We start from the raw sequence: 26362 nt of genomic DNA on the forward strand, positions 1-26362 counted from the left end.
TAACTCATTACTTCTTTATGTAGGAGCTCTCACTCTGGCAGACTGCACAGAAATTATTTACACTCACGCATTATTTTCTTTTTTCCAACCTCATATCTCACACACACACAGTCATCAGTCAGCGTATGTCAGCCCAACCTGTACCCCGCCCAAATATACCCAACAACACTGCCCCCCCACACACCACCCACTCATCTCTCAGCAGTGGGATCTGATTCCTCCTTCCCTCCTCAGCCATTTTAACGAGCAGCCTGTGACATATCCCTCCCTGTATGAACAACAATTAGCTCATAACTCATAGGCAGCTGTCTGTACTGTGCACACACACACACACACACACACACACACACATAGTTGTAATTAGTTGTTATGGATTTTCTTTCACTTCCTTTCATGCCCAAACTTTTGAACTCCTGCCTTCACCTACCAACAGTCACAGCTTGTCACAGTTTATCATCTACTTAGTTTAAATATTTGACATGTTTCCTTTTCTCCACTTGCTCTTTATGTTCAGTCGTTTTTGCTGCAGTGGTGTTTAAATTTACCCTCTGTCAGAACATCATCAAACACCACTTTGTGTCTGTGTGCCTTTGGGTATTGTTAAATTTTAGTACCCCTCTACACACACACCACCCAACCCATCTGCCCACTCACCTCCTGATCTTTCCCATCTTACCCCACCTCCACCTTGACTCCCAAAGCCCACTTTAACACATGAGACAGACAAACTGACTCACTACTACAAATGAAACCACAGTTGTGTTTATCTACATTTTTTCATTTGCAATGTTGCACAAAGAAAAGAAAAGAAGACTCAAACTTACAGGGCAATGTCTCCTATTCTCTGTCTCTCTTCATAAATGTCTCTAGTTGCATTATTTTGTGGGGTTTGCATGTGGGGTGTGTAATGACCTGTTGGTGTTAAGTACTGTTTTATTTGATCACTTTTAGCCACACTGCACAATGACAACACTGCTCCATTTCAAGCACACAGAGTAGAGATCCATTCCTGCTCAGTTTGACTAACATTTTGCCTGTTTTGTTCCATATTGTCATCTCACTTTGTGTCGTTCCTCACTCACTTTCTGCCTCTGATGTAGCTGCAGTAGTTAAAGCTGAGTATGTGATATTGATCTACTATTGATTGAGTCAAATTTGTTCAAGCATTCACACACACTCTTCTCCCTGGCTGAACTACCTCCGCAGTCATCACTGCTCATCATTGCTATTCATTCACCTGTGAACTGTAACTGCTGTGTGAAGAATGTCACCTCTGTGCTCGCCCTGTAACTGCAGGTTGCTGGTGCTGAAGGAGCCCTCGGCCAGAAGGGAGAGAAGGGCGAGCCAGCTGTGATTGAACCTGTAAGCCCTCAAAAGTCAATGCAGATACGCTGCATGTTATTTTAGTTCAAAAGAACTATGTTCACAGAATGAGCTCTCACATTCACAGTCAGCTAATGAATTTGTGTGTAGTGCTGCTGAACAGGACAGCGTTGGTGGTGTGAAACAGTGTGTTTGTTTTTTAAAGGGCATGCTGATTGAAGGACCACCAGGACCTCCTGGCCCAGCTGTGAGTATATTGATTTAAGTCATAATTATGCACCACTGTAGTCAGAACCTAATGAGCTGGCATGCTGGTGGTGTGCTGACTTAGCTTTGTCTTTTTAGGGTCTTCCAGGTCCCTCAGGCCTACAAGGACCCCCAGGCTCTGCTGGAGATCCTGGTGACAGGGTGAGTTGTTATTTAAGTCCCCCAAGCAGCCACACCTGTCTTTTATGTGTGAATAGTGTAAATATAGCAAGGCAGTGTATTCACACTTGTTACACGTTTCAGATGATGGTGCAGAGATGTCCCTAAATCAAGCAGTAGGCAAAACAAGGATGTACAAGTAATGTCAACTGAGTCTGAGTCATGATGGCACTCATTTGCTATTACTAAGTGTAATACTAGTACTTGTGTATATACACAATATGGCCTCAAGTGAACTTTACCTTGATTTACCTCTGAAATGCTGCATGTGTGGTAGAATAGATAAGAATTAACCTACAACCTGAAGGGAGTGTACCAACCCAGTGTAGCCTTTAAAAACCAAAGCACAGCTTAAGATCATTGTCTCAGCTGCACCATTCAAATACCTTCTATGGCAAATTATACTTCTAAGTTAAATGTCAGAGTAACTCAGCTGCGTGTTGTTTAGATAAATTAGGATGACATTCCAGTGCTATATTAATATTATCTGTCTATTCTATCCTAGCTTACTGTCAAGTGTTAGTATGCAATACTGTAGTTAAAGGCAACAATGAATGATTTATGACTTTATTTGGTGGTCTGTAAGATAGTTTGCAAAAAAACAAAAAAAGAAAAATGTGGTTATGTGAGCACTGCATGTGCTACATGAAATCATATGTTCAACCATCATTACAAAAGTAAATTTAGCTTCATGCTGAACTGACCATGGCTTGTAACAAAATGTGGGAAGTAGATGTCAGTTCATACAGGAGGACCTGAACAGGTTGACATGTGACAGGTCAGTTATTATGGTCAAACTCTTTTGATATTTGACCTGTTTTTCCCCACATAAGAAGTATCCATATTTAACACCTTGCTCTTTGCACTGTCTGTTCCAACACACACACACACACAAACCAGGGCACCAGAATTCATGGAGAAGGATGTTGGTTTTGGACTGTAGACAGCAGTGTGGTTTGCAGATGAACAGGCCAAGCCTATGTGTACTTGAGGAGGAGGAGCACATGTTAATGAAACTAACACAAACACACACACACACACACACACACACACACACACACAGGCCTCCAGGATTTACTGCTTCAGCTGTGTGGTGTGTGTGTGTATATTAAGTGTCTGGCTGTGTTTGTGTTTCCTCCCATATTACTGCCACTGTTAACAGCAAATATGTAATACCACAAATTAAGATTCAAAAGCAAAAGAATCAGGATCAGGATCATTTTTCATAACATTTAGATGCATATGTTTGTACATTTTGTCTGCACTAATTTACATTATAAATTCTTAAAATTGAACCCAGATGTAAATGTTATTATCTTAAAGCCACAACAAGTGCAGGCAGTTAGGCAGCTTTAGTTTAAATCTAGTTATTAATTTAATGAATTATTAATTTAGATATGATAACACGTACATCACACACATTTAAGCAGCTGTCAAAAGTTCATTCTTAATGATTACTGATGAGCCATTGGAGAAGAGGAAATCCAAATCCATCATCTTGATATCTTCTTTAAAAAGCTTTTTTTCTTCGCCATGTTAAACGTGTCACTTCTGTATTGCAGGGTCCTCCTGGTCGTGCTGGTCTGCCTGGTGCTGATGGTTTGCCCGGGCCCCCTGGTACCATGCTGATGCTGCCAGTAAGTGCTCAGAATAACCCAACTGAACCTTTTTATCATATAATTTCATGACCAGGCCAGTTTTTAGGGTATTTAATTGTATTAAATGAACAACTTTTCTAATGTCTATGTGTATCTGTGTGTGTTCAACAGTTCCGTTTTGGTGGGGATGGTGAGAAGGGACCCGTGGTGTCGGCTCAAGAAGCCCAAGCCCAGGCCATCCTCTCCCAGGCCAGAGTAAGTAGACAAGGACATTAAACAAGCCACCAGGAAACACCCCCACCCCCCACACACAACTGTAGGGGTAGAGGAGGAGAAGGATGGAAGAGACAGCATTTTGGTGGGGAGGGGTGGGGGGGTACACTGCTTTTCGTTGGCCTTGCAAAGCTAAAAGGAGACATGCCGAGCAGGCTGAAGAGCAACAACATAAAAAGGCCACTTTGAACAGATGGACAGACAGGAGAGACTGTTAAAAATACTTTAGGGGTTCTGGACCTGTGGGTGGGCTAAACTAACAGGTGTAGTAAACGTCTGTGTGTGGGGGGTGTGTGTGTGTGTGTGTGTGTGTGTGTGTGTGTGTGTGTGTGTGTGTGTGTGTGTGGATGGGTGGGTGTGGGAGACGTGCTGGGCTGTTAGGAGAAAGGAGAAAATCTGGAGTTGATATTTTGAGACCTGCTGGGTTCTGCATGATATCTCACATTAATTACACCCTTAGACACCACATGTGGAAGTATACGTGTGGATTCACCACAAAACAAGACAATAAAATAACATGTAGAGAATATAAACAGTGTGGAAATTAACCAAAAGCATTGTGTACATTATGTGTATAATGGAATCTGTTTACCATCCTGTACACTTTGCTCTATAGAAAATATGAAAGATTTGATGTACAGTATTTGAGCAGCAACATTTAGAATGAAGACAAATCTGCATACGGATTGTCATAGATTATAACTCTAAACAGGATAAATGGAGAATGTGTGTAAACACTAGAAAGGGGGGATATACTGTATGTCTTAATAACTACCATTCAAATCAAAAGAAGAAACAGTCAAACTGAAACATAGGATGAAACAAAATGTGAAAACAGGCTTATTTGCATACAGAATGAAAATGTTCTCTCTGAAAAAAAGGATGTACAGCACATTTTTGAATGGATTTTTTCACTGAGTGGAATTTGGCCTTGTTCTTGTGTCTGTCCTGCAGCTGGCTATGAGGGGACCCCCCGGGCCAATGGGTTTGACAGGAAGATCAGGGCCAGTGGTGAGTCTCTGCTTTATTGTTTTGGCTTTTTACTTTTTTGGCAATGTAACTTTTTAACTCATGATTATTGTCCAATCTACTGTGTTTGCATTTGAACATATGCACGCATGATATCCATTTAGATCAATATTATGACACTTAAAATCACATTTACTCACAGCTCATTACTCATTCACTCCTTTTCACCAATATTTCAGAAAGTTTTTTAAGAACTCAGTGTTTAAAATGATCTGTAAATTACTATACTGTCAGTTCTGCATTACTTAAATAAAAATGTTTTTTTTATATTTTCGGGATCTATCTATGAGAGGAGACAAACAGCAGATTATTTGTTTAGAAATGTTGTTGCATCAGCACTTGGTGCCTCAGTGACCATGCTGCCTGTCTGTTAGGTGCTACCAGCTGTGAAAATTTCGCCCTGGGCTTGTTGATACACGACCGACTATTTATCTGCAGGAAAAAGTCCTGCCAAAGACACAAAGAATTATCCAGTTAAAAATCTGCCCTTCACAGACAAAAGGCCAAGCAGATCCATCTGAAATGATTCGACAATAATCAGATACAGTCTCTTCTAGATTGAGTGCATGTGTAAAACTAAGCATTTCAGACAGTCAGGCTATTTTCTGTTCTGTCTGTAACTGCCAAATCACCAGCTTTGCAACCATGCTCATCTGCAGACAGATTACAGTATACAGTACAACCCAAATCTCTGCCTATACCGACAATTTAGGACTCAATTTTTAGACTTAACCATACGACAAAAACACCCAGATGTGTTAATATGACTCCATTGCTTTTAACTGTAGGCTCCAGACGAATAACTTCTCAAACTTGTTTAAGATGATGCTAATCACTGATATGCCAGGAACAAACTTTTACTGTCCACATGTTTGTGTCAGCTGCACATAATACATCACTGAAGAAAAACAGTCACAGCAGAGTGAAATAATTTATTACAACTTAGTCAGAATGTCACGTCTTGGACTCTCCTTCCAGGTAGTTAATGCATCCATCATTAAAGGAATGTGTGGATTCATTTCCTTAAGTGAAGGCACTAAAAGAATGTGCATATTAAGTGAAACATCGCCATCTGCTGTTTACTTTACAATGTGTTTTACTGATGTGTCCTGTAGCAAACTGCATGTGTCTCAAGCTGAATGTGATGTTTCCATGTTTGGTTTGTGTTCTGTCTCTTTAGGGTCTGCCTGGTGCTCCTGGACTAAAAGGTGAAAGTGGGGACCCTGGTCCTCAGGTGAGAAACAAGTGATGCTACAACTATGAGGCATGCAAATGTCCCTCACCAGCTACTGTAGGCCACATCCCTAAGTCATTATTCTGTCAGTAACTAAGTGGTACTTCTGTCTCTACAGGGTCCCCGTGGCATCCAGGGGCCTCCAGGACAATCTGGCAAAGCTGGCAAGAGGGTGAGTGAACTCACTGACCTGCCGCACTCTCACTGTGCAGTGTGTGTGTGTGTGTGTGTGTGAGTGTGTGTGCTCACATGCCTCTGTGTTTGTTGTTGTGTGGTTGTTTGTACTTGTGGTCACTGCTCAAACTCTGAGAGGCTTATTTCCAGTTCAACAAACAATTGCTTGATATGTGCTTAAAGGCCTGTGCTGCCTCCAATCCTCGGATCAATGGCCTGCCCGTTAATCTGTCTGAAAATGCCCAAATGGGAAAATGGCCACGGATGTGGGGCGCAATTAGTGTCACAGCGCAGTCACTCTGCAGAGCCAAACGCCTTGACCTAATTGGTTACTAATAAACTTAAACCAGTCATAGGGAAATTAGTAATACAAGCTTGATTCATGGGTCAATTGTGAGTCATTAGCTGCTTTTAATGTCAAAAAATATGATAAAAGAATTGAAGCTTATGTGAGTGTTTGTGTGTAACATACTCAGCTGCTCCAGACTCCATTTTTCTTCTTTTCTGTCATTTTAAATGGTTCTAAAAAGGACAAATGAAGAGATCTGAGTGGTATCAGAATAAGAAGTGTATTTTTGATTTGTATTGTTTGTTTATTGTTTGAGTTTTAGAGTTTTCTCGTTTTGTAACTGTGACAGTTTTATAGATGATTCTCAGTGCTCCTGGTGATGTCAGTGATTAGCTTATTTTTGCTTTTTTATTTTTGTCCTTTAGGGCCGTGCTGGAGCCGATGGGGCCCGGGGGATGCCCGGAGAGCCAGGCGCCAAGGTACCAAAGCACACAACACACAACCTGTCACTAAATCCAAATGAGAAATAGGAAGTGATGTTGTGTGTAGGCCGTGATGACTTTGATGTTTGGTGATGTTTGGTCTGCTGACATCCTCTGCTCTTCTTCATCACAGGGTGACCGAGGCTTTGATGGACTCCCCGGACTGCCTGGTGAGAAGGGACACAGGGTGAGTACAGCTTGATGGATGTCGCCGGTTTAGTTTGTCAAAATCTAACTTCAAAAAACATACAATCAGTGATATTCTAATGGTCTTCAGCACTTTAATGTTGTAGATTTTGTTGAAGTTGAACGGTTGTTAGATTTATACACTGAACCAGATTTATATCCTTATGAACAACAGTGTATTGTTTTGCCTGAGAAACAACTCATGTAAACAGGCTTATGAGCAAAACACAATTGCTTCGTGTGATAAGTCACAAAACTGGTATTAAAAGAAAATCCCCTGGTTATTGGGGATTTGTCTTCATAGATTACTTTCTAGAATTACTAAAGGGTTGGGGGTCTTTTAGATGGCAAACATTTCAGATGTAATGAAATAGATTCAGCTGCAGTCAGATCACAATGTTGACTAACTACAGTAATTGAATAAGAAGTTTTTGTCAGTTTAATTCCACTGACGTACCTGAATTAACCAGACTACTTGGAAAGACTCTGTGATGGTGTTGCACTGAAGACAGGTAACCATGAACCTCACCTCACCATGGAGAGAAACCCAATCAAAGCTGTGTGTCACTCTCCTACAGGCTGCATGAGCCTGGTGCAGTGGACTAACTCTAAACACTTTAATGATTCCAAATATGTCTCTCACCCAGTTTAATGCACTACTCTATCCAAGGCCCATACAGTTTTAGCAGAAAAGAAAAAGTTTAAATGGCTCATTAGATTAGGAGGAGATGCTCCAAAAATAACAATACAATACAGACAAAAACTTAGCAAGACGTGAGAATGGATTTTAAAGTGACCAGTGTCCACAAGAGTAAAACTGTGACATGTAGGAGACAGAGTATGCAGGTTGTGTCCAATATGAAACTCTCATATTTTAAATGTTTTTTAAAAATGCACAAAGAAAAATGATCACACAGGCCTACAGCTGATGGTCTGCAGAGCTCAAACAATAATGAATTATCCTGAATCTGTCTCTCTTTCTCTCCTGTTCCCCCTTTTCTTTCCATTTCATCTTAGGGGGAGCCAGGGCCAATGGGACCCCCAGGTGCCCCTGGAGAGGATGGACAGAGAGTAAGTACTTCCTCTTTTGACTTAACACCCTAAATAACTTTTAAGAAAACTGCACTCAGCTGCAGTGAACCACCGACATGTTCATTTCCATCAGCTGTGGTCCATCAGCCCTCAGGCTGCAGCAGCTGGGTGGAGACTGTGAACTGGGGAGGAGGAGGGTTTGTGCTTAACCTTTCCTCCCTCTGAAACTAACTATACCCCCCACCCACTTCCACCTCCACAACTAGGCGGTTACTACGTTCAGCAATGTTTGGTTTGGCTCAGATTAAGATTAAGACTAATACACACTTATGAGAGCTGATTATGATTATTGGTGGTGATAGCTGATATTTTCAGTGCCAGTGTTTCCTTCAGCTTTTTCTTTTGCTGAAATTAAAGAGCAGCTGAACCTCTCCACTGAAACTCAATAAATTTACTCTGACTCTTGTCTTTTTCTTCCCTCAGGGCGAGGATGGAGAGATCGGGCCCAGAGGATTAGCTGGAGAGAGTGTAAGACTTGTCAGCTGTTGGTGTTACTTCATCACGCCATCCCAAACTTAAAGGATTCCAACAAGATCCTCTTTAATCTTACTTTCAAGTGATCTCTGATCTCTCTTTGACTTAAGTATCCACCAGGCGACTGCCCCACTGAGAACTATTCATCAGTGTAATGAGCACAGAATGAATTTTATTCTGAGTCATTCCTTCTTAACCTTCACAGGGTCCTAGAGGTTTGCTGGGACCACGTGGTCCTCCAGGACCCCCTGGATCCCCTGTACGTACCATCACCTTTACCATCCCCTTCTCTGACATCACTTCCTGTAATTGATATGAGGTACACATGATTGTTCTCTGATCTGTCCTTCTCAGGGTGTTGCTGGAGTCGACGGGCCCCCAGGTCCCAAAGGAAACATGGTACGAACACAGCTTCCTCTCAGTAAACTGTTTCAGGTCTGAGTCGTACATGACTGTTTGTGTAACGTTTAGACCCCTTTAGGATGCACAGCTGTGAGGTTAAAGGTCATCCCTGGTTTCAGAGGAGCTGAGAAGGAGAGTAACCACTTTAAAGGCAGCAGGATCAAGCACTAAATTGTGTTTTTCTGCCATGTTACAAAGGTCATACAAGATAACTATCAAAAGATAAAATACAGTTTAATGACAGGTTAGGTTCAAGATTTACAGCAGCTACTGAACAAAAGGTTGATTTAGAACCACAGATGTACCTTCAACCACATATTTAACAACAGCCTGTATTCATTTTATTGCAATGAAGATATTCCCACCGCAGCTACAGCCAAGAAAAGGATGAACACTAGATTTTAGTTAAAGAGCAAGTAACACTCGGGAGTCTGATGTACAACAGAGACAGATCCGTTATTCTCTACTCAGACAGCTCACAGTCCACAGTAACTACATGATGTATAACTCAAACAGAATACAATAGTTTCACAGCACAGTTAGTTAAGAGACAGACATGTTTGACTAGATAAGGCAGGATAGACACTGTCTGCCCTTCATTTTCACATTATTTCTAAAGGAAAATATTTGACATATTATCTCTGTTTCAAAAAGTTATTCATTCAGTGTGACTTATCCTCTAATCAGTTTTGAGTTTTGAGTCGACTGGAAACAGAAAATGACTGTGTTTTAGTGCTGCAGTCATTTCTGTTGTTGACAGACAGATTGTTGACACTGATGTGTGTATTTGAAGTGGCAGTGTTTGGGACAGAGGATTGCTCTGGGACCACTGTTTAGTGTGTAGTTTTGACAGACTCCATCTTTTTTCAGGGACCACAAGGAGAACCAGGCCCACCTGGGCAGCAGGGAACCCCAGGAACACAGGTAAACAAAGAAATGCTGCAGTGTCTCAGCAGGAATGATGACGACAAAGTGAAGTGGCCACAGGCGCACTGACCGATTTACTTTGGATTCTCCTTTTATAAGCTCAGATTTGCATTTGATGATGTTGATTTAAACACACAGTTGAACAGCTTCATTCTCAGGGAGTGTTGTAGTTTTTAAAGTTACAGTTGAGGAACCACATTAGAAGCTGAACTGTCAACACAGATGATCATCTCCATTTTGGCTTTTTGAATTTGCTCCTCCTTGCTGCTGGGGGAGGGTGCCCACCCTTCCTCTCACATCTCCCTGGAGGCATAAAAAGTACACACGCACACACACGCACACACCCATACACACATGCACACGCTCTGCACACACATTTTTCCCAAATATTTTTCAGGGGTTTATCTTGGGAGGGGGGAAGTTTCGGGGTTGATCCATTTGAAAGCATCTTATTCATGTTGGTGGAATTCCTGCAAAGCTGCCACACCTGTTGGAGCAAGCTTCAGTGCCTCAAATTACCCTGCGACACACACACACATACACACACACACATACACACACTGGCACACATCAGGAAGCCACCTAGAAATATATATATGAGAACACATGCACAAATATGCAAGTATGTGTGCAGTTCCACAACCATGCTAGATGCTAATATGTCTTCTGACCCAGCTCAGTATGCACACACCAACACACACAGACACACACATACACACACAAAAACACACAAGCTTAACATTCCTTCACCAGCTCAACTATTTACAGCTCCAACAAGCTCTTCAGTTTATCCAGGTTGTGTGTGTGTGTCATTGTGTGTGTGTGTGTGTGTGCATGTTTGAGCATGCTTCTTGTTGCTATAGCAACAGACTCTCATGCCTGTCTGTATGTCTCTTCCTTATAGGGTCTTCCTGGTCCTCAAGGCCCCATCGGACCACCTGGAGAAAAAGTATGTTCCCTTTTTTCCTCAGGTGACACTGTAAAGAACCTGTAGATTCTCTGAATGAACTCTGCACCTTAGTCTGGTTGAAAGACAATTCTAAACTTGTTTGTGACCTCTGACCTTTGACTGTGTCCTCTTTTTCTCACACAGGGACCTCAGGGCAGGTCGGGGTTGCCTGGATTGCCTGGAGCTGATGGGCCTCCTGTGCGTGCTCTTATCACCTCTATACGTACATACAGTATATCAGTATTATAAACACACCATTAGAAATATGACACCACCTCACTCCTGTAACATCAACCCATACCTCAGATACTGCAGTTTCTGGAACAGTGGTACAGCGCAAGCTATTTATACAATATATTAACACAGGACGCAGGTCAGGTAGTGACACTGTTTACAGGCAAGACACGAGGATGAACGTACATGTGAGAGAATAAAATACATAACAAGAAAATGAAAGCTAATATATAAAATTAAGTCCTTAGCAGGGATGCTGAGGTTGGCTGTCTAATTTCCAGTGGTCAATAACAACCAGTCAGCAGAGTGCATAGGGAGAGAGAAGGTCAGCAGTGTAGGGTGGAGGGCAGGGTTTATCTGTGCCTTAAAAACACAAAATAAAAGTTTAAAATCAGCTCTGAAGGCCACAGGAAGCCAGTTCAAGGAAGCCAAAACAGGAGGAATATGGTGCTGCTTTCCAGTTGTTGTGAGAACCCTGGCAGCAGGATCCTGTACAGACTGGAACCGTTTCTGTGGCACACCACCAAATAAAGAATTACAATAGTCCAGCTGGCTGTAAACAAAGGCACTGCTAAGGGTTTTAGTGTACTGGAATGAAAGAAAAGATTTGATCCTAGTGATGCTCCTGATCTCCTAAAAGTGAGAAAAAAACTTAAGGTCAGAATTGAGAATCAGCTCTGGTCCTGTGCCCTCTCGTGCACAGTCCAAGTCCAAGGGACCCAAAGCTGCTTTATGACCAACACTTCAGTTTTTAATGTATTTAACATAAGAAAGTTACTTGCCATCCAGGATTTGATTTTTGCCAGGCAGTGTATTTAGATGGGTTTCCCTCGGTACCTGACACACACCGAGCCAGTTTGTGAAATCTCTCAAGGCATTTTTCATAGGCCCATAATAATGGGTCTATGGGTTTTGGTTATTCCAGACCTGTAGTCACTCATGTCATTCCTCCCTCTCTGCCCTCACTGTGAGAGGTGTGCAGGTTTGTTCCCCTCAGGCCCCAGAGCCTGGTGATTTACAGCTCTCTGCCTCAACCTCACACCCCAGATTGGAAGTGCCAGGTGTTTGCGGCTAAAGGTTTCCATGTGTGTGTGTGTGGAGTGTATCGAGCTGTTCATGTGGGCCTTTTTACCTGCCCCATCACTCACCAGTGGCCACTGCCCCAAGTGGTTGTTAATCTGCCTCAAACCGCTTCAGATGAAGTCAGATTTTTCCTGTTTTTTGCTTTACTTACATTCACAACATCACTTACTGTTCACTTTCCCTGATAGTGTGAGACTGTGCACAACATCTCTTTCACTGTGATGAACTTACAGACCAGTAGAAAAACTCACTGACCTGTCCTTCTCACAGAGAACCAGGGAAACACCTGTGTATCAGACTAAAAGATGATTTAACACTGCTCGGCTTTGGTTTGAAAAAGTGAATACAGGTTATTCAGTGTGAATTAGCTAGTTAGCTCCTTGCCTCCTCCAACTGTCTGGTCATCCCCTTCACTCTGTTTCTTTGCCATCACAGCAGATGTTAAGGACAACACAAAAGCCTCCTCCACCAACATCAGTCACTGTTGCATCATGGATGTGTTCACACCATTCATTATGTTCAGTGTTCAGTTTAAAATCAATCTTACATCAACCACTTTTAACCATGTTCTGACTTGTTATTTTACAGGGTCATCCTGGTAAGGAGGGGCCACCTGGAGAGAAAGGAGCTCAGGTAGGTGTATTTAAAGTGTGCTGGGCTGAAAACAGGACAGATGAAGTTCATAAACTGAAGTAGCTTTTTGCCCAGGTAAAGGAAGATGAGTCCTACACGGGTAAACAAGTTGAAATTATTTGTATTACTCATTCATCTTGGTCACATTACATAACATTGTTATTGCCCCACTAAAGTTATTTTATCTAACAAGCCCAACAACACAAATCACAATACTATAGCTAGATGTTAAAGGAAAAAAAATATGTTTTTTTTTGCAATATAAATAAAATGTTTCTTTACATAATGTGATGAAGTTTCAAATCTACAGCCCACTATAAACTAACTAACAGTATCAGTGTTATTCTTCATATTCATTTATTTGCTCATTTGAAATGTGTTTTGATCAAACTTCTGTCATTGTTGAATGGCAACATTTAATATCACAGTTCTTTACATCCTTACATCCTTACTACTTCAAATGCTTCAGACTAGTCACTATATTTAAAACGTAATTGCAATTGATGAACAAAATAAAAACCTACAGGTAAAATGGAGTCTGCTTAGTTACAGTAACTTACAGTAAATGTAGAAGTGACCACACACTGTTTTCTTCTCTCCAGGGTCCATCTGGTCCACAGGGTCCTATCGGTTACCCTGGCCCTCGTGGTGTGAAGGTATGATTTCTGTTTGATTGACCAGCCTTAAGAAAAGTTAAGAAAGTCCCTCCTTTTATTCTCTTGTACATAATTGTGTTGTATTTCTCAGCTAATTGATCTGTGTTTCCTGTTCAACAGGGAGCTGATGGTGTCCGTGGTCTCAAGGGGTCAAAAGGAGAGAAGGTACATTTCTTAAAATAGTAAACATTCTCCACAGTTTTATCCACTGGGAATCCAAAGGAGGTTACGAATCATAGTGTATGTTTATGTCCTTACAAAATAAAAGATGCTTGCAGATTTCTGCAGTTTTGTGATCAAAGGTGAATATTGAGAGTATATATTCTGTCCTGTGACAGCACTGCAATAATGCTGCAGATGTTTTTCTGCTCTTCCTAGTCCACAATATTGTCGTGATCTCCTTCAGATCTGTGTTTTGTCATGGTCATGTTCTTTAACAGATAAATTGTCAAGTTGAATCAGCAGGCTAATTTCAGTGGGTTTATTTCTATTTTCTTAAGACAAAGTTTAAAAATGTGGTCCAAACTGACAAGCTGTGTCTGTCAAAACTTCACTTTGTAAAGAGGTTTGGGAAAAAGCCAGTAAATATATTCATGTCACAGTTATTCTTTCTGTAACTGTGGCCGTCTACCTGCACTCCCAACTTTGTTTTTTCCCTCTTTTGAGCTGCTGCTGCAGCCTGAAAGTACCATGCAGAGGTCAGTCGATCATCTTCAGTGGAGACAGAGACTTTGTTGGAGTGACCCTCAATCAGTTTTTGAATGTAAAGCTGACATGCTCAAAGACATGTTTCAAAGAACATTGCAGTCCATCTCAAGTACTTTTGAAGTTTTTGACTATGTGTCACCATGTAGAATTTAAACTAAGCTGCTTTTTAATATGTATGACATTTATTTAAGATCAATACAGTTATGCTGCTGTATAAAATCCATTATTTGACTGAGGGCTGTTGTTCTCACTACACTGACAGGTATTCATATCAGTTTTATATTGAATTATTTATAGCAAGAGATTCAAAAGCCAAAAGCTTGAGGAGAAAGGTTTGTTATGAATAAAGGATGTGCTTTACCTCAGGTGTGTGTGTGTGTGTGTGCTGTGTGTACTGTGTGTTTTGTGTGTGTGTGTGTGTGTGAGGTCTTGGTGATGTGAGTTGGCAACAGACATGCTCAGTACTGCATTATGCATCAGACAGGGCTGAAAACATGGACAGGTGACAGGCTAGAAACAGAAAGTGTCAAAGAAAAGAGACAGAGGTTTGGCTGAACTGTGCAGTGGCCTTCAGCATCCATTTGATTCTATTTATCACAGCTAAAAACTTTGGTTCACTCACAACATTCACAAATTTGGTTTCATTGTATTGAATTTCAACCCAGTGTGTTGATAAACTGAATACAATGTCTTCCCTTTTGAAAAAAAAAAGTGTCATTGGATATTCTTTTATCTAGTTTATTACATCAGTATATCATTCCCAGTGAAATCAGTTGGTGCAGGTGCTGAATGTAAATACAGCACAGCTCACTGAGCAGCAGCTGAGCAGTTCCCTGCATATGCTGTTCCACCATCTGACCAGCAGAGAGCAGCATCAGTCCTGTGATCTGCAGGCTGAACATGAGCAGGCTGAATTTTTAACAGATGCTCAAAAAATACAAAATGTCAGAAGATGTAATAAGTTCCCCAGTGAAATGAAGAAAATATTCCACTGGAGACTCACTGTGTGAAATAAACAAATGCTTTGAATAACAATATAATGAAATAACCAAATAATTACTGGCATCAACTTCTCTTTGTCTCATTTCAGGGTGAGGACGGTTTCCCAGGTTTCAAGGGAGACATGGGAATCAAAGGAGACAGGGTGAGGGAATAACTTCACCTGTCATATAAATAACTTCCTCCATGTCCAGTCCTGTCTTCAGTCTTTATATGGAAACGTGTGTGTTTGTGTTATAGGGTGAAGTTGGCATGCTTGGACCCCGTGGAGAGGATGGTCCTGAGGGTCCTAAAGGCCGAGCTGGACCCAACGGAGAATCAGGTCCCATTGGGCCTGCTGGAGAAAAGGTAAAATAGCTTAACTACCACAGATGTTTGAAAGCCTATTTGAGAATCACATCTGACCACATTTTCATCTCAGTGGCTTTTTTTCACCTTGCTGTTGTGCTAAAACTGTGTCGCTGTGCTGACATGTGTTGGTTATGTTTCTCAGGGTAAACTCGGTGTCCCAGGACTGCCAGGTTATCCAGGAAGACAAGGACCAAAGGTAGGTCATTGTCATTCTCACCACAGTAGATGACTTTTTTTTTTTTCTTGTCATTACACTGGTATAACACAGCAGACAAAGCATTCCTCCTCAACAGTGTGATAAATTCATGTTGATGGATTTAAGCAAAAATATAATGTGTTAGCAGAAACTGTTCGAAGTGAAAAATCTGTCATCACTCAGCTGGTAACTTTTTTAGTGTATAGAATGAGTACACCATGACAGTCAGGGTGGGGGAGTGAGGCGGGGGGTGTGGGTTAACGCTCATCATCAAATGTTTCACACATTTATTGGATAAAGGAATAATTTACAGATTTATTAACAACTTAGTTACATTGCAGACTGAATGGATTATTAGAAAGTGAGAAATCCATGAGCAACATTTATTACTCCATAATTACCAAAGAGGAAAGGATAGACCACAGTCAAAGGGATATTTCACAATCTGGCAACACAGACACTTCATATAATTGATTTATGAATCATTAGTAAATCATTTATACAGAACATTACAGAAAATTTTTAACATCAGTCACTGCTCACATTCACAACTCTGAGCTTTAGCTGTGATTGTGCTGAGAGAATAGCGCCCTCTATCTGTTCCTGCTGGAAAACAATGCCGCACACTGGGAAATGAAACGATTTATTAATGAGGCAACACATCAAATCTTTTTCCATTTTGGTTTTAAAATGTGACACAGTCTTTTATTCTATGAAATATTAATGATTCAGATCCCTGTAACAGCTGATGGTGTTACAGGCACAGTATCATATAAGATTATTTTAAAACCTCACCACAGACTTGCTTATTTCTCACATCAGATCATCGCACCTGCTGCCCACCATCCACTCCACATGTGGATTTAAAGCTCACCCATATGTCTGATGGTTCTGTGAAACCAGTTTCTACGAGTGTGACTGTTGAAATGTGTTCCCAGTGTGGATTCTCATGAAGCAGGGCCGCAGACATGTCTAAGCACTGACCACAGGGCTGTTTTATTATTGTTGATGATTGAAATGTAGGTCTATGTGTGTTTTTTATACTGATGGCATCACTCTAATGTCAGACCTGCAACCTGCTCTCAGATCAGTATTTTAGTGATGGGCAAAAGCAGAATATGTGATTAAGAATTTACAAACTTTTGAGGATTTTGTGTGAGTGTTCAAAAAGCCTGAGGCTAAGAATCACTCACAATCTCAAAACATCATGAACTAAATTAATAAGCAACACTGGCAGTGTGAGATTTTACTATTACGCAGACAATATTAGACATGATGTATTATACATAGCAGACCAGAGTGATTTGTGAAATCTCACGTTCAGAGGAAGTTGAGGTTTGTCACTGATTTGATTTTACTGAATGTCCTCAATGCAACGTGTGGTGAGGTGCTGTGCTGTAGGTAAGCTGCTCTTTAATTCCCTGGAATAAATCATATCACCTTGTCTTGTGTGTACAGGGATCTTGTGCTGAGCCTTTTGTTTTAAATTCCTCTTTTCATTGTGTGTGTGTGCATGTGTGTATTTACATCATTTGCATGAAAGGCTTCCCCTATTTGACTAGCTCGCTGAAAAGACTGTAGAGACAGTGGGAAAAGTTTGGGAATTTGGATATATTGTCTTGGGCAGGCAGGAAATGTTGAGTTATTTTGGTGTAAACTTTTACTTCACAGGCGAATTACAGAATCTGTGTTTTATAATTCAACTAAAGTGGAGACATTTGTTAGAAAAACAACATTAACAAATCAGGAAAAATGTTGGGGTCGTGGCAGTGATCAGTTTTAAAATCCAAACTCATGCTAAATTCATTCTGTAAAGTTTTACAGAAGGGCTATGGTGTTAACTGTGTGAAATAACTGAAGATGACATCTGACAACAGAGCAGATAAATACAGAATGAGCGCTTATTATCATGCATACTCTGACCCGTGATGTTTCCCTCTCCTACTGACAGGGCTCGAGCGGTTTCCCTGGGTTCCCTGGAGCCAACGGCGAGAAAGGAGCTCGGGTAAGAAAACACACACACATTCATACACTGTGCCTGTTTGTGTATGAATATCACCACGCCATCATTCCAGCACAAAAGAAAATTGATTCCTATTATAAAGGCATCTGTATGGTAACTTGGCACAAAAAATAACAGCAGTAAAATCAATGTTGGGGAGAGAACAAAAGATGTGGAAACGATTGTGATTTCATTGAGCCCCTCTCCCCATTTCTAGGCTTCAAAAACTTGCACTCAAAACAAAACTTGCACTTAGAGAGTTCTGAGAAGTGCTGAGAAGGTCCAGGTTTTACTTTCAACAGCTAATTATGAAACAGCCAAAATATTCCCAAATTCACCTTAATAAACTGTTGATTCATGGAGGTAATGATAGAGGAGGTTTCAGTTTCAGATGATCTTAATTGCACAAAGTGGTAGAAAGAAATAAGATATTTCCTTTGTTGAGTACATCAGAGTCATTTAATGGACACTCTGAAGTACATTATCTCATTTATGCCAGGGCTGTCTGCCAAAATTAAACACTCACTACCTTTTTTATAAAATCACATTGTGCCCAGTGCTGACTCAAAGCCAGGAAGCCATTTTGCAGCTATAGTAGAAATATTTTCACGGCATTTGTTGGCGGGTTGTTTCTCCTGCTTCAGTCAGCCAAACAGTGGAAATAACATTACTTCACAGATTCTTTGTTGTTATTCAAAAGTGCTTATTGCAACTATAAACACACATCTCCAGAACTTTCTGTTGTCATTAAGAAATGAACTGTTCCAACAAAGATATTAGAGTTCAAAGGTCACATAGATTTCATCTGTAGTCATGTTAGTGTACGTGTAAATGCTTCAAATATTTTTGTCTTTTTTATTTAAAAGGGTGTTGCAGGTAAACCTGGTCCAAGAGGTCAAAGAGGTCCAACGGTATGTACTGCACACTCATCATTTCTATGATTAATGAACTAATTAAACAGTGTTAAGTCATCCTTTGAAATGATATGGATTGTGACAGTTTTAAGGTTTGACATGATTAAATTGCACCGCTGTGACTCATAGATACAGTAACATTTGAATTATTAGGTTTTGTGTCTGACTCTTGAGTTTTTCTTCTCTCTCTCTGTAGGGTCCTCGTGGTGCTCGAGGAGCCAGAGGTCCGACAGGAAAACCAGGTCCCAAGGTGCTAAAACTACTCACAGCAAAAACACACCTCTCACACTGATATTATTTTTGCTAAAATGACACTTGAGCAATAAAATGACAGATCCCTGAACAGTTCTGCATTCTCCTGCTCCCATCATAACATAGCTAAACATTAACTGATGATGTGTTGTTGTGTGTTGCAGGGCACAGCAGGCAACGACGGCCCCCCAGGCCCACCTGGTGAGAGAGTAAGTCCACAACACACTGAGTCTGATAATGTCTGTGAATACAAACTTCACATCAGTTTGTCACTTTGATTCTCACATTAAAAATAGCTCTTTCAGTGTCTCCACCTCAACTATGATGATGTCTGACTGTAAGTCTTAATGTGAAAAGATTCTGTTCAATCTGGTCAGTCAGTATTGATCTTTACATCTTATCATACTGATCAAACCCTCCAAGGCTCTAAGTATAATGATAAGGATTTTAATAAGAGGAGCAAAGAGAAACTTAATGTGCTTCTTTTTGGTCACTAAAGAAAAATGGCAGTGTTTTACTTGCTGAAACAGTTTTCCTTGAAAGACATAGGACATAATTAGGAAGTAATTGATGTGGAGTAATTGTTGTGATTTGGGGTTTTGCTTTAATTGTATGTTCCTGCTCCCACCTTCATCTAACAAACAGTAGGATCCCATCGGCTCACAGACTTGTAATAAAGTACATTTGCAGTGTTTTGAACTGATGCGCAAACAAAAGTGAAAAGAAAAAAGTCCTCATTTAGATTTATAGGATCTTTATTGTGCAGTGTGGTAGCCCAAGGTGTCTAACTCGGTGGCAAAATTAACAATCTCTGCAGTTGTTTCACAATAAAAGCCTTCCAGCAGTGCCACCTTATTTAATACCTTTCAGCAGATTTTGTTAGATTTCCAAGGTTGTTTTAGTGCAGTTTGATTTTGCTGTGTAACAAAAAAAGTCCAAAGAAGGCATGAAATAAAATAGGTTTTAACTGGAGCTGCAGCGAGTGCTCAGTTTGCATTAACATTTGCCTACACTACACAACACTACAGGAGGAGAAATGGATTTTATTACAGCTCTGACAGAGCGCGATGGGGAGTCTATCAGAAAACAGATCCTCTCCTCTGTTAGATAAAGGCACATAACTAAAGACTACAAAGGCACTTCTCGCTTTCCACATGAACTTCACAGCCAGGTACAGAAACTGACTCATCATTTCTCATTAAAATAGACACATTTACTGTTTACAAATGTCAAAGGCCAGAGTGAATTATAAGCATCATTTAACAAAGTGTAAGTGTGCTAGTCTTACATACTCATCTGTGAAGCAGTCCTCAGGTCAGAGCTTGGGCTGGTGCTCATGAATCTGGATTTTATTTTGACCAATGTAACATCAAATGTGAGAAGCTCGCTCAACTTTAGTCGACCAGATTTTCAGTTTGATTTTGGGCATCAGGGGTTAAGCTGAAATGAACAAGTCAAGTGACTCGGTGTTCTTGACCGTATGTTGAGTTTGTTCAGTGGCAAAAATTTCTGCCCTCAGTCCTGCAGGACTTCCCTTAGAGTTCAGATTTTCAGAGTACTCCATATTGAAGCAGATGCTGATGGTCTGCTTTTGACCTTTGAACTGCATCATTCTAAGTGGGTGAAGTGCAATTCAGACACATTCACAGGTGTTCAGGTTTAGCTGTCTGAACTATGATGCCATGTGTTGCTACAGCGCCATGTTTCTTTAGATAAAAAACATTTTCAAAAATGCCATGAAAATGAGAAGTCTCCTCGTCAGTCTCCACACAGGGCAAATGAGGTGAATTAAACTCAAATGAACATGATTTGAAGATAAACTTAAATTATCCAGTCCTTTTAAATTTATATTAGATTGCAAAAGACTGAATCAATTTGCATTTATATTTAAACTCCCTAAATCCCAAACCCTTATGTTACCTCGACAATATTCTGTAGCTTTCCAAAAACAAATTTTTACTTCATCATCATATTTCCCTGTAACAAACTTCGAATATGAACGTCTTTGTCAGTTATGGTGTAAAAGCTGGAGCTGACCTCTTTTCTCTCCCGCTCCAGACTCTCACCGTTTGTGTCTGATTTCTTATTCATTATTTGCTGATGTGGGTCCTACTTTCTCTTCATTTGTCTCATTTCTCACTTCTGTATTTCTGCTGCTCTCAACCTATTATTAAATATACCAGTTGATTATACTGTATATGTTTATATGCATTGCAATATATATTAGATATTTCAAAATGTTTCAAAACTCCATGTCACAACCAGTTTTGTTCAGTGAGCAACATACTTGACTTTGTAGAGTAAGAGAAACAATATGTGAAGATGTAATATGATTTTTCTGGGTCATTTAAAGGGAAATAGTAAAAAGTAATTCCCTATTGGCTAATTTATATGAAATTATTCCAACCCTTTGTCCTGTGATATTCACCTTTTGATTTGACAGGAACTTATTTTATTCACTTGCTCTGATTCTTTTTGAGTCTTTTTAGGTCTGAAATGTTCCTTTTTAAAAAATATCAACACTCAGGCATCAGATAAGTCTGTAAGATAAAGCCCAGTTGGACCACTAAATTTTGACTAATAAAAAGTCAGAGAGACCTTATCAACCCACAATCACTTCTCGTCTTTGTAGCAGGAAAGTGGATGGAGAACAAAATCTTTTTTATGCCACTCCAGTGTGCTCACTACACCATAATGATTTGATGTTAGTGGGAGGGCTCATCAGAGCACAGGCTCAGTGAGCTGATGAACACTGACTCACTTGACTACTATTTTGGATCTTTTTCTTTTGCACTGAATATCTTTAATTCTCAAGCTCCTCAGGAAGTCCTAACATCCACATGAAGTCCCTCCAGCTTCTAAACTTGTTACCGTCACGTTTTGTTTTGCTTTTCTTTTTGCATAGTGCGGTAAGTAACTTCAGAACTTTATTCATCATTCTGTCTGTGTGCTGCTTGCAGGGACCTCAAGGACCCCAGGGACCTGTGGGCTTCCCTGGACCAAAGGGCCCCCCTGTAAGTATCTCCCCCCTCTACTATAAGCACTTGACAGCTGAATGTAAAACCACCTACAGTAAGATTATGTGGTTTGCTCCTCAGGTTTAGCCTGTACACTGCTTTCCTCCTCCTACTGTCTCAGTAGCAAATTAGCCCTGGTTTGCAAACATTATAAGTTGTGATTGATTCAATTTGAGGAGTTCATCGGGTGCAGTAATATATAGCAATATCCTTAATTCTGCGCAGGGATCATTAGTCTAACCGTTATTGAAGCAGAACCCATTTTCTCACACTCCAGTCGAGGCAGGAGACAAGTGGTAATTTCCACCTATTGATTCAGGTTAGGTTCATAGTTGGCTCTTAGCCCTCAGCCACTGATGCTGTTCCTCTCAACACAAAAACACACAGCCTGTTATTTTTTCATTAGTGATCCAGTTGTCAAACTACAATTGTGTTTGTGTTATGTATTGTGTCTACAAAGAATCTGTACAATACTGTAATAACCAAAAAAAATGAACTTTTATTCCAGAAATAGGGACAAGTTCATATCATGTCATTATTCACTCCAGTTATGAATATAATGATGATGAATGCAGTGGGTTAACAGGCAATTGTGTATTTTCATTTCCACCCAACAGGGACCACCTGGAAAGGATGGACTGCCTGGACACCCTGGCCAGCGTGGAGAAACGGTGAGTCGTGAGGATGCAGTTTCCTGTTGGAGCTATCACCTGTCACCTGTGTGGCTCTGCTTAGCCTCTGACTCTAACTTACAAAAAAACATCAGACCCCACATCAGGCTAGGAACTCCACAGCAGGTGGAAAAATAGAGGTGAAAAATCTGCTTCAAGTTTTCAGTCTTTCAGAAATGTTTAATCATTGATCTTTACTGAGGAAATTAGTTCATTTCCAAAAAGCACCTAATGCTTGTGCAGTATAATCATGAGTATAATCATGAATTACCATGACTGTAAGAAAAGGATTTTTCAAACTTGCTCAGTTTAATTCCTGAAGATCTCCTTTTAATCCTGCAAGAATCAGTTTTGGTTGCCATTTAAGTAAAAGTTGCCAGCCAGACCTTATGGCTCTCATTCTTCAAATTGCCTCTCAATTGCAGGACAAATCTGATCCTCCCAGTCAGTGAGCTGCACTTCAGCTGAACCCCCCCCCCTCACTCCTCCTCCTCCACTTCTTATCTCTATTGCTCTTGTATTCAGGGGATTACAATCAGTGATACAACATCTCAGTAGGATGCCAAAGGGGGCAGACATGTCTTGTAAAGCAAAACTCTAAAGACAAAACCCTTGTGAACATTGTCTGAGTTCTGTTCTTCTCCATTCACACACACATACACACACTCTGCGTTCTGTCTGAGTAAATCCAGATGGCTCAGACTCCTATCTGAGAGAGATGGACACTAGGGAGCTGGGGAGATGGAGCTTCTGCCTTGTTGTTACTTTGGCAAGTTTGCAAATACCCAGTGAAAGAGCACTGAACTTAGATTGTTCAGCAGCAGCACGTTTGTGTGTCTGTACCTGCTCTAAAATACCTGAACAGTAATAACTCTAATGTGTGTTGCAGCAGCGTAGAACAATGGCTCATGTAGTTTTTTTCAAGATGCAGTCATGAGTTAATGAGAAATGGCTGCACTAAATCTGCCCCAATGATGCATAGATGCCATATCCCATGGGACATAAGATTCATCAACAGGAAAAGATAAAACAAAGCAAAGTTTGATTTGATCACACTGAGTTGCAATCCCCTGCTCTCAGATTCGATTCCCCCGTACTTGGTATGCATCAGTGCACCTTGGTTTGACGAGGCTCAGAGGGCAATAAATTCTACTAAAAGCTTGACAGATCATCGCCTCTATCATTAAAGCTTCCCTTTCCGCCTGCCTCTTCCCTATAGATAACGTAATACACCACACACGACTGCTTCCCTGCCTTTGCTGCTATTCAAGCAACAGCGATAGCGTCTTCATTAAGGTGTTTATGGCTGTAGATTTATGCTCTGATGAACAGGCTCCACAAGCATCCAATATGAGAATTGATCACAGCAATAAAGATGCTCAAAGGTGTCCAGCCCTGGCAACGTAAGTTGCATTTGAGGAAGTGCAAATAAAGATTTGAGTTGGCGTCTCAGGGCCGATGCTGTAACAGAGTGGCCTGAGGGTTTCCATTGAATATTACATCACCATAAATCACAACACATACTGATCAATAAGCCTGGAGTCATAGATCAGCTTTCTAACAGCTTGGATTTGAAAACTTTGTTTGGTTGTAAGATAACAACTTAGAAATGAAGTGAATTGTACAAGCAGCTTTTAGTGAATAATGGTTATGTATGGAGTTTGATGATGGAGGGATTCAAAGATCAGTTGGAAATCAGAGGAAAGAAGTCAGCGTGCAGCCAGCACTCACCACTTTGAGTTGGATACATGTGCAAATCACTCTGTCTTAAAACATTACATGTTTACATGTCTGGAAACAAGCTTGTGGCAGATATGTTTCCATTAGATGATGAAATACTCGTTCCTCTTTGTCTTCACACTCGTGTCAGGTTAATATTTAGGGAACATACTGTGGAGTAGACTCAAGCTAAAGCAGATTGGATTGTTCCTCTCTCGGAAGACACAAGTTTCATCTGATTTGTGCTGCAGCGTTGGAGTCGATGCTCGAGATGTTGAACTTGTATCTTTTTTGGCTTGTCCTACTCTGCTGTTTGAATCTACTTAAGCTGATCCATAGGGAATACTGCAATGCAAATCAGCCACACTCTGAGAATGTAAACTTATGCAACAAGTTTACTAAACTAACCAGTCTGTGTTCCTCTGGAGGACACTGTGTGCTAACTCTTAAAGGGTGACTCCTGTTTTTTATTATTATTGTTATTATTATGCACAATGTAGATGTTTGGTTTTTGTGCATACAACAGCAAAATAGAGTAATTTAAATAGGCTCTTCAGGAAAGGCTGGAATTTTTTTTTCCTCCATTTGAATTAAAGAAGATTTGTACATTTAAAGTTGCATGCAGTTGTTGGCAGCAGCAGAGCAGGACAACTCCAGAACTTTGACAGAGTAAAAATACCATCAGCTTATGAGGCTGTGGCTTATGTGGGAGCTGGCAGATGCCTAATTACACATTCAGCAGACTTTGTGCAACATTACCATCAGTGGAGTTAGGTGTCCCTCCTACCAGACTAAAGTAAGTATGGTTTGGTTTGGCTCATCAGCTCTGAGAATATGAAAGGGATCGCTTGCTGTCAGATGCTGTTTTCTTGACCTTCCCCTTTTTTGCTTCGGCTGTTTATTGTTTGACACCGGACGGGTTCAGTATACTCAGCTTCCCAGACATTGTTTGATGGAACAACTGCCTACAACTGAATATAGACTGTTTGTGACACTCAGCTTAGAGCTGCAGAGTTTGCATCAAAATTCTCAGTGGGTCCTTTCACACAATTCTATTAATATCATATACATACACAAGAAAACACCTGGCTAATCTCTTCATTTGGATGTGGTCAGATTTGACTGACTGTGACCTGGCATCAGAGCTAACAACTCTGATTAAAGTGTTACTAAACTAAACTAGATTTTTTGATATCTCCTTTATCCAAATGATTCTCCTGAAATCAGTTAGGGCAAGGGCAAAAACAGAAATCTCTCATGTTAAAATAGCCACAACTGTTGCCAAACCTGAATATCCATGTATCTCCACCACCAGGTAAACTCCTTAAAAAAGATCATTTATTTTCTCAGTCACATGTCAGGTGTTCTCAGTCTACTTTTGCGTCCCTCTGTTTACTGTGTGCTTTGTAAATCTGAACTGCAGCAGCCAAACACCGAGGTGATACTTCATCTTCTTTATGGTGAGGTGATATGAAAGACTGAGTGGATGGAACATTCCTAGGCATGGATTTAGAATAAAAAAAATGAAATGAAAGGTTCAATATAACGATTGCCCAAATACAGTCCTTCTTCTGGTTTCCCAAAACCTTTAAGAAGATATTCCATACTAGGTACAAGAGAGATGCTGTTTTTACAGATCAGCAGATATAATGAACATCATGAGCAGCCAGAGGGAAGTCAGGCTTTAGTTATTGCTCCTGTGTTTGCTGGGCGTGTATTTATAGTAATGGATCCAGAATGTAAATGATCCATGTGAGTTGTCTCTGGTCACATGAACAGACATCCTGATCACATGGTCTGATTCCAGCTGAGGACCTTGCATCTCATAATCTGTTACATGTCGCAAATCTTACAATCTAATCTTAGCCTCCTAAACGAAGAGATCCGTGTTTATAGCATATTAAAATTATTAACAACTGCATGCAGTTATTTACGAGCCAACATTGTAATGTAACAGAATATCCTTGAGTGTGAATATAACCTGAAAAAACCCCACAACCAAAACTTAAATCCTCCTTATCATCTGAACCAAATTCAAGAGGAATCACTCTGGTTTCTTTACCTGGATT

The 26362-nt window shown here is 40.5% G+C and overlaps 1 protein-coding gene across 1 annotated transcript in view; it reads left to right on the top strand.

Annotated features, from left to right (window-relative positions):
• col11a1a (collagen, type XI, alpha 1a) overlaps positions 1 to 26362 on the top strand; it is a 77992-nt gene that overhangs the window by 22128 nt on the left and 29502 nt on the right. Inside the window, 29 exon segments of the mRNA XM_018698274.2 lie at positions 1297 to 1362; positions 1529 to 1570; positions 1669 to 1731; positions 3312 to 3386; positions 3519 to 3602; positions 4575 to 4631; positions 5830 to 5883; positions 6002 to 6055; positions 6772 to 6825; positions 6962 to 7015; positions 8032 to 8085; positions 8530 to 8574; positions 8786 to 8839; positions 8935 to 8979; positions 9853 to 9906; positions 10814 to 10858; positions 11003 to 11056; positions 12764 to 12808; positions 13411 to 13464; positions 13585 to 13629; positions 15263 to 15316; positions 15412 to 15519; positions 15665 to 15718; positions 17670 to 17723; positions 18587 to 18631; positions 18831 to 18884; positions 19051 to 19095; positions 21847 to 21900; positions 22521 to 22574. Coding sequence (XP_018553790.1) covers positions 1297 to 1362; positions 1529 to 1570; positions 1669 to 1731; positions 3312 to 3386; positions 3519 to 3602; positions 4575 to 4631; positions 5830 to 5883; positions 6002 to 6055; positions 6772 to 6825; positions 6962 to 7015; positions 8032 to 8085; positions 8530 to 8574; positions 8786 to 8839; positions 8935 to 8979; positions 9853 to 9906; positions 10814 to 10858; positions 11003 to 11056; positions 12764 to 12808; positions 13411 to 13464; positions 13585 to 13629; positions 15263 to 15316; positions 15412 to 15519; positions 15665 to 15718; positions 17670 to 17723; positions 18587 to 18631; positions 18831 to 18884; positions 19051 to 19095; positions 21847 to 21900; positions 22521 to 22574 — 1620 coding nt within the window.

This window comes from Lates calcarifer, linkage group LG24, assembly GCF_001640805.2.
Source record: "Lates calcarifer isolate ASB-BC8 linkage group LG24, TLL_Latcal_v3, whole genome shotgun sequence".
Taxonomy (NCBI): domain Eukaryota; kingdom Metazoa; phylum Chordata; class Actinopteri; family Centropomidae; genus Lates; species Lates calcarifer.